The following is an 8,940-nucleotide window of genomic DNA, read 5'->3' on the forward strand; positions in this document are numbered from 1 at the left end:
CAAGCACACTCTCGCAGTTCGTTCACGAAACGCATTCTAGTTTATTTATTCTCCCCGTTTTTCTTGCAGCTAACTACTCCTCGCCCGTTTGAGATAGAGACGCCATTCAAACACCGAAATGTCCGGCTCGATCCGGTGCAGGCCGCTATGACTTTTCGTGGCGGTACCCCTTGCCACTCCTTTTTTATTCCTCTTTTTCATCCCCTTTTTTCTCCATAGACTTGCATGGCAGAGCTCTCTGCCATTATGACATCATAATAGGGTCATTAAACTGGCTTGCAGCTGTGCTTCTCACTGACACCTCCACCAAATCCAAGGAACCGCATTTTCTCTGTCCCTCTCAATTCAACTTTGAAAAAGAATAAGAGGAACCGTATTTCTCTGTCCCTCTCAATTCAACTTTGAGAAAGAATAAGAGTAACTACAGTTTCTAACCTAGCTACCGTATTTCCACTTCGTTAAGGTGAGTTGAATGGCAGCATTTTCAGTGTACTGACTGAAATTTTAATGGAAACTGATAGTTAGCCGTAGCAGCTAACATATAAATTAACGTTACGTTAACGTTGGAGACGCCATTTTCCTTAATTCAAGTTGTGAAGTAAACCTTTGAAGTAATTCATGAATTTAGTTGTGTGGATATAGTGAGCTAAGGCTTGTATTCCCACTACGGTAACGTTAGCTGTGTTAAGCAGAGCTATCCTAGCTGTGTTAAGCAGCTGTAACATCTGAGTACGGGGCTAAAGGCTAACTAACACTACGTAACGGGAGTATCCACTGGCAGTTTCAGCTAGCCGTAACGGGGGATCATTTTCCTTAATTCAAGTTGTTAAGTAAACCTGTGAAGTAATTCATGAATTTAGTTGTGTGGATATAGTGAGCTAAGGCTTGTATTCCTACTACGGTAACGTGAGCTATCCTAGCTGTGCGGGGCTATGCAAAAGTTGCTTATACTGAAAGAATGGTTAACTTGTTGTGGCCGATAGCGTGAGTTAACATTAACCCGTGTCCTGGGAGTAATGATTCATGAGAGACCTTGAATCATTAGGTTAACTGAAAAACGTTTGAGGATGTAGCTGTTGTAGTGTGCTCAGTTTTCGAAAACTAGACTGAAACTAAGAAGGATAACTATGACTAAATGTGACTAAAACGAATATGCACTGAATCTAAAATAGCTGCTGAATCTAAAATAGCTGCCAAAATGAACACTGAGATGTATTAATTTTGGCAGCTATTTTAGATTCAGTCTTAAGACAAAAATGCATATTAGTTTTAGTCACATTTAGTCATAGTTATCCTTCTTAGTTTCAGAAGAGGTTTTTCATGGTTGCTAGCTCTAATCAGATGTACTATAGGCTTATAAGAGAAGACTAACTTTTTATGCCAACGAACACCAATAACTAGAACTAATTTGACAGACTATAAACCAATGTGATACACGTGCTCTCTAGCTATACAGTAAAAGTGTTGCTTACGTTTGATACTAGACCTACAGTCTAACTCTAACTGCATTAAGTCTAACATATAGGCCTATCTTACAATAAACTTTAAGTAAAGCTGGCTATGTAACCGCATTCATTCCAATATTGTTGCAGAGATGTTTCCTTTTACCAAGATAGCAATTTCAACAATTCACTTAGCTCAGTAAGTCAGTATAACGAAACTCTGAGATGTCTAAACGTCAGTGGAGCCAAAATATAATGGTTGAGCTTGGTTGCTTGCTAAAATATATTGGAAGAAGGCCCCGCTACACTGATTGAGTAGATGTAAATACATGTTAATTCATAGGCACTTGTTCTCTCTGTCACAGAGCAAGCACACTCTCGCAGTTCGTTCACGAAACGCATTCTAGTTTTTTCTCTATTAGTTGATTACCACTGAATATCCCTTTCACCATTGTAAAAATTGTGCATTCGCAATCATAAAAATATATACTGTATCTGCTAATAGTGAAGCAGCAGGTCTCTGGACAGCTTCACTGTTTGGACCTCTGAAACTGGAGACCTGATGCTACAGCACCAACCAAAGTTATTACAATATCAGGTAATTATTACATTATCAGGTTCTGCAAAATTGAGGCTTACCTGCACTTTATTACATTATCAGGGTATTATTACATTATCAGGTTTTATTCCATGTTTTAGGGACTTATGAAGGAATTTGTATTACATTATCGGGAGTTATTACATTATCGGGAAATTATTACATTATCAGGTTCTACAAGGATGAGAGAGAGAGAGAGAGAGAGAGAAGAGGAAAGGTTCAGTGTCCTCCACCTTATTACCATATCAGAAATGGCTCCATGGGAAAATGATATCAGAGATGTAAAATGCACACACACACATATACACATTGTTGACATCGACACCTTCCCACACACACACACACACAAACACACACACACTCACACATTGTTGACATCACCACCTTCCCACACACCCGCATACACACACACACACACACACACACACACACACACACATTTTCTCTCCATGTTTGTGTATTTACACTGTGTTACATTTACACTGTTCATGCATTCTCTTCATGAGTAAAACACTCACAAACACACACACACACACACACACACACACACACACACACACACACACACACACACACACACACACACACACACACACACAGGGGAACGAAATGTGTGTCTTTGAATGTTGACCCTAAACAATACTTCTTTTGATAGTACCCAGACTGAATATTGTTACACAGCTTTGTCTTTGATTGATAGAATATTAATAAGCACGCTAGAGTTGAAGAATGGACCGGAGGATGAAGTCAGGTTTTTGTAGGTTTATTTCAGCGTGGAGTCCCCCTCTCAGCTGCTGCTCAGAGAAAGGCCTACCTGATAGCCGAATGCAATGGCATTTATACATTCAGTCAGGTTACAGTACAGAAGGGGGGGGGGGAGGGCCACACCCTTTAGGTGAGAGGAGGGGGGGGGGGATACAGTGAGAGGTTCACCTATGGGGGGAGGGGGTTGATAATAATAATAATAATAATTCATTTTATTTGTTGAATACTCTTCATTCCAGCAGAATCTCAGAGTGCTAAAAACAGCTCTCAGCAAAGGCACAGTTTAATACAATTAAAACTTTAAATAAAAACGTTTTTTAAAAAGTAGGAAATGCCTTTCTAAATAAAAAGGTTTTTAGGCCAGTCTTAAAACAGCCCAATGTCTGTGTTGCCCTTAAGTGGTCCGGGAGGCTGTTCCACAGTCGCAGGGCTGCAGCGGAGAAGGCCCGGTCGCCCATGGTGCGTAGCCTGGTGTTTGGGACCTGCAGGAACAAACTGTTATTGGATCTAAGGGGGCGATTTGATGTTTGGGGAGTGATGAGTTCTTGCAGGTAAGGGGGAGCACGACCGTTAATGCATTGGTGGGTGAGTAGGAGGACTTTGTAGTCAATGCGGGATGAGACAGGGAGCCAATGTAGTGAGTGTAAAATGGGGGTTATGTGGTTGTATTTCCTGACTCTCATCAGGATCCTGGCAGCGCTGTTCTGAATGTACTGCAGCTTTTGGATGTTCCTGCCAGTGATCCCAGTGAACAGTGAACTGCAGTAGTCCAGTCTTGAGGAGATGAAGGCGTGGACGAGCTTCTCAGCATCTGGCAGGGTTAAAGTGGGGCGGAGCTTGGCGATGTTTTTGAGATGGTAGAAGGAGATTTTGCACAGATGCTTTATACGATCGTTGAAGGTCAGGTGAGGGTCAAACCTAACTCCTAGATTTGTGACTGTGGTGGAGAGGGGTATGACCTGACTGTCGAAGGTGAGATGATTTATGGAGGATGACTGGACCTGGTGTGAGGTGCCAACAAGAAGGGCCTCGGTTTTGCTGCTGTTTACCTGGAGAAAGTTGTTTCTCATCCATGCCTTTATCTCCCCAAGACAGGCAGTGAGACATGACATGGCAGCAGAGGGGCTTGGGGCAGTTTTGATGTACAGCTGTGTGTCATCGGCATAGCAGTGGAAGGACATCCCATGTCTGCTGACAACACAGCCGAGGGGGAGCATGTAGATAAGGAAGAGGATGGGGCCGAGGACAGACCCTTGTGGAACACCACAGGAGACAGGGAGCTGTCTGGACTTGCAACTTCCCAGTGAGACATATTCAGTTCTGCCAGAAAGGTAGGACTGGAACCACTTGAGTGCAGAGCCTGACAGTCCAATGGTGGTGTGGAGGCGCTCTAGGAGGATCGTGTGATCCACTGTGTCGAATGCAGCAGTCAGATCCAGGAGGATGAGGAGTGAGGGTGATCCTGCATCGGCTGTCATCAGCAGGTCATTTGTCACCCTGAGCAAGGCGGTTTCAGTGCTGCGGGCTGAACGAAATCCTGACTGGAATTTTTCAAACAGGTTGTTGTGTTTGAGGTGGTCCTGAAGTTGAGAAGCAACTACCTTCTTTAGCACTTTGGACAGGAAGGCAAGGTTGGAGATAGGCCGGTAGTTGGCTAGGACCTCCGGGTCCAGGGTGGGCTTCTTGAGAAGGGGACGGATGACAGCGACCTTGAGAGCCGGTGGGACACAGCCTGACTGAAGGGAAAGGTTGACAACTTTGGTGATGAGAGGACTGAGAGTGGGGATGTGTGACTTGAGCAGAGCAGTGGGAATGGGGTCCAGGGTACAGGGTTTCATTTTTCTGATGATTACCTCAACATGGCTCTCCTGAACCTCAGCAAGATGCAGGGGAGACAGCACACTTGCAGATAAGATGTTGGCGTAAGAGGGAAGCAGAGATGGAGAGCTGGACATCTCAGAGCGAATGCTGTCGACCTTTGATCTGAAAAAGTCAATGAAGCTGTTGCATTGCTCGTCTGTAGCCTCAGTTGAGGAGGATGGTTGTGGTTTCAGGAGATGCTTTATGGTGGAAAAAAGCTGTTTAGAGTTTCCAGGGTTTTTATTTATTAGGCTGGGGTAGAACTGTGAGCGAGCATCTTTAAGGGAATTGGAGTAGACCTTTTGATGCTCACGGAAGGCCAGCTTATGGACTGTGAGCCCAGAGTGCCTGCATCGCCGTTCCAAGACACGCCCAGCTGAAGATCCAAGATCGTAGACCTGTATGTTAACAATTAGGGCAGTGTCAGTGATGACCAGATCCAGAGTGTGCCCCTTGGTGTGAGTAGGGACCTCAACATGCTGCTGCAGGCCAAGACACTCAAGCACATTCAGGAAATCTGATGCAAACAGTCAGGAGGGGTTGTCGACATGTATATTAAGATCACCAACAATGACAATGTTTGTTGAGATACTGCAGGACACAAAGGACTCTAGCAGAAAGAGGGGAAGGGGGGTCACATGTCAATTGCTTAGGGAGAGACAGACAAAGTACACATCCAAAGTTGCAGATACAGAACAAGCAGTTAACATCTTACTACAATATTTCCAGTTCCATCACTACCATGCTACAGTATAATTAGCACTTATCTCAGCAGATGTCTTCAATATGTTTATTGTTGTGCCATATTTAAAATCTGAATTTGTGAATTTCTCTCCCTAAACTCACTAGAGGACACTATTTAAAAAGGATATTTTCAAAAATGTCTTATGGGGGAGCATGCCCCCAGACCCCTCTAATTTTGCTAGGTCACAGGAAAAATAATAGCTTTTATCTAGGGGCTTAGCCCCCCCCCCCCCAAAAGTGGGAACCTAGATTGGCCCCTGACTAGATCAGAACAAGTCAGTAAATGCAGGACAGTTTGGATCCCATCCCTTCCTCTGCAGCAGAATGGTGGACCTCAGAGTTCTATGAGCATTGCCAGTAGGCTGTGGGGGTGAGCTGACTGATACTGTGGCTCTTGTTGGTGCCTCAGACTGTCATCTTTGGCTGAGCTGGTACTATTTCTTTGGTAGAAATGAAAGAAAAGAGACCTATAGATTTCCATTCAGTCATGAAGCAATTTTTGTCTATAACAGACATTGAGACTGAAAGGTTGACAGTAGATGATGCCATCACAGGTGTTGTCTGGGAGTTTCATCGGATGTTACAACTCGCCACTTACCCGGTCTCCTCTACTACTGGGTGTTGTGGAGTAGCCAAGCGGTTTTGAAAACCACTGTACTTATCTTGTGTCAGAGGTGTGGCCAAGTGATACAGTCCTGAGTTGGACTTTCACCTTGACAGCCATGAGCACTCAACAATCATGACTGAGAGATTTCCGAAGAGCGGGCTAATTTTCTGCATTATTTTCAGTCTGTTTTACGGTAAGTGCTATGCTTGATATGTTAGCTAAATGTAATCTTACGGGCTAAGCTAAGTTTAGTACGTAGCCTAATGTCTGTGAATGTTGAGAATGCTGATTTGACGTTTGTGGACTTGTGCATATAACACTATGCCCTAGATCCTGTCGAACTGGCACACCTAATACATCCCAGAATATTTTCAATCTCTTGTGGATGTTTTCGTGGTTTATTGTTAACCCTTTCGACAACTGAGTAGCTAATTACAGTCAAGGCAAATTATCTTCTATGGATATGTTATTATTTAAATTCATACTGAGTGATTGTATTATACTGTATATCTCCTAGGCTTTGTGCTGCCATCTCCAATAAAGGGCAACTGATTTACCACATGTGCCATAAATACGGCGGCATCTCCTGAGTCAAATCAAAAAGACCAAAGGTCAATCAAAAACTGTAAAATAAGCACACTCTCTATATGTTTTTTTGCAGATTGTGTTTTGGTCAAATTTAGAAAACATCATTGGTTAATGAGCTACGCCTGTGGACTTTTTTGCTTGTATTCTTTTGGGTTGTTTAAATATAGCATTAACAGTAATTTCTAATAAAACCTTGGCTTCATCATAAGTGCACATTTGACCCCATATTATTTCTAATTTCGGTTCTTTTCAGGTGCATCCTCAAAAACCATCAATGTTGCAACTAATGGAAATGTGACATTACAGCCCCTGGTTAAAGGACAAATTGAAAACATTGTGTGGATGCATGACGGAGACAAGATGGTGGACTGGGACATTAAGGCTGTAAACATCAGAGAACATGTAAAATTCAAGGGGCGGATAAAGTTGGACGTAAAAACTGGGGATCTAACCATTATACATCTGACCAAAGATGACGTTGGATTGTATGAGGCTGTAGTGATACAACGAGGAAGGATTATTAACATAGAGCACAGAGTTGAAGTTACTGGTAAGCACAACAAGCTTTATTCACCTTTATTCAGGTCTATCTCTAGGGATCCTTCCCATGTTGGCCTTTATTAAATGTTTAGATCCATACATACATGTGACGTCAATTACATAATATTCAGGCCCAGTTTGATGAATCTTTATGACTCTCAAACAATTCAAGCAGTACTACAAATAATTCTTATAACCAAGAAGATCAAGTAAATATATTCACCAAAATTCTGATTGTGAGTATGCATTTTCTTAATGTGCCATAAATAAGGCTGCATCTCCTGAGTCAAGTTAAAAAGACCACAGGTCAATCAAAAACTGTAAAATAAGCACACTCTCTATATGGGTTTTTGCAGGTTGTGTTTTGGTCAAATTTAGAAAACATCATTGGTTAATGAGCTACGCCTGTGGACTTGTTTGCTTGTATTTTTTTGGGTTGTTTAAATATAGCATTAACAGTAATTTCTAATAAAACCTTGGCTTCATCATAAGTGCACATTTGACCCCATATTATTTCTAATTTCCGTTCTTTTCAGGTGCATCCTCAAAAACCATCAATGTTGCAACTAATGGAAGAGTAACATTACAGCCCCTGGTTAAAGGAGAGATTGAAAACATTGTGTGGATGCATGACGGAGACAAGATGGTGGACTGGGACATTAAGGCTGTAAACATCAGAGAATATTTAAAATACAAGGGGCGGATAAAGTTGGACGTAAAAACTGGGGATCTAGCCATTATACATCTGACCAAAGATGACGTTGGATTGTATGAGGCTGTAGTGATACAACGAGGAAGGATAATTAACATAGAGCACAGAGTTGAAGTTACTGGTAAGCACAACAAGCTTTATTCACCTTTATTCAGGTCTATCTCTAGGGATCCTTCCCATGTTAGCCTTTATTAAATGTTTAGATCCATACATACATGTGACGTCAATTACATAATATTCAGGCCCAGTTTGATGAATCTTTATGACTCTCAAACAATTCAAGCAGTACTACAAATAATTCTTATAACCAAGAAGATCAAGTAAATATTCTGATTGTGAGTATGCATTTTCTTTAATGACACTGTACTCAGTCTTTCACCTCCAAATGTATGTCTCCTACCATCTATCACAGTGAGATGTTAGATCACACAAAAATCACAGAAGTGGGTATACGCAATGCTGACTGAAAAATAAGTGGGTATACTACTCTGTATACCTGCGTATGCCCTGGACTACATCACTGCTTATGATGGCTTGTAATACTTTTGTAACATCTTATGTGTTTGTTGTAGACCCTGTCACTAAAGCAAAGGTCACCTGCCTAAGCAATGCAACACTTCACTGTGAGGCAGAGGGTGACTTTCTGGACTACAGCTGGTTTGGGCTTGGACTGCAGACTGCAGAGATGAGGGGTCAGACTGGACCACAGATGAGTAAGGTGAACCAGGACTCAGTCTACACCTGTGTGGTGAACAACCCGGTTAATCACATCAGTGTGATCTACCATGCCAGTGACTGCTTTTCCTCAGGTGATTACTTCCATGTCATGATATAACTATCCATGACTATACAACTATCTTATTGAAGCGTGATGGCATTGCTATTAGTTCCACCTCATACAGGCTATTGCAGGTAACATGGCCATGTGGAACTTTAAACAAAACACCTCACCATTCACAGCCGATTTAACAATTTCAGTCATTCTTTTGTAAACGCAGGAAATCATCAACTCATCCTAGGTGTAGTGTCTCCTTATGCTGTTATTGGAGTCATTGGTGCTGCTGCTGGGTTTGGCTTCTACTGG

General features: G+C 42.3%; 1 protein-coding gene across 1 annotated transcript; it reads left to right on the plus strand.

Moving 5' to 3' along the window:
- Window positions 1-6,148: 6,148 nt before the first annotated feature.
- On the plus strand, window positions 6,149-8,691 carry LOC308381200 (CD48 antigen-like; the record flags this gene model as incomplete). The annotated part of the gene is made up of 3 exons (XM_080858719.1): window positions 6,149-6,209; window positions 7,681-7,977; window positions 8,429-8,691. 3 exons carry the CDS (start codon window positions 6,149-6,151, stop codon window positions 8,689-8,691), a joined length of 621 nt encoding a protein of 206 aa, XP_080714845.1.
- Window positions 8,692-8,940: the final 249 nt, after the last annotated feature.

This window comes from Sprattus sprattus (genome assembly GCF_963457725.1).
Source record: "Sprattus sprattus genome assembly, chromosome: 20".
Lineage (NCBI taxonomy): Eukaryota > Metazoa > Chordata > Actinopteri > Clupeiformes > Clupeidae > Sprattus > Sprattus sprattus.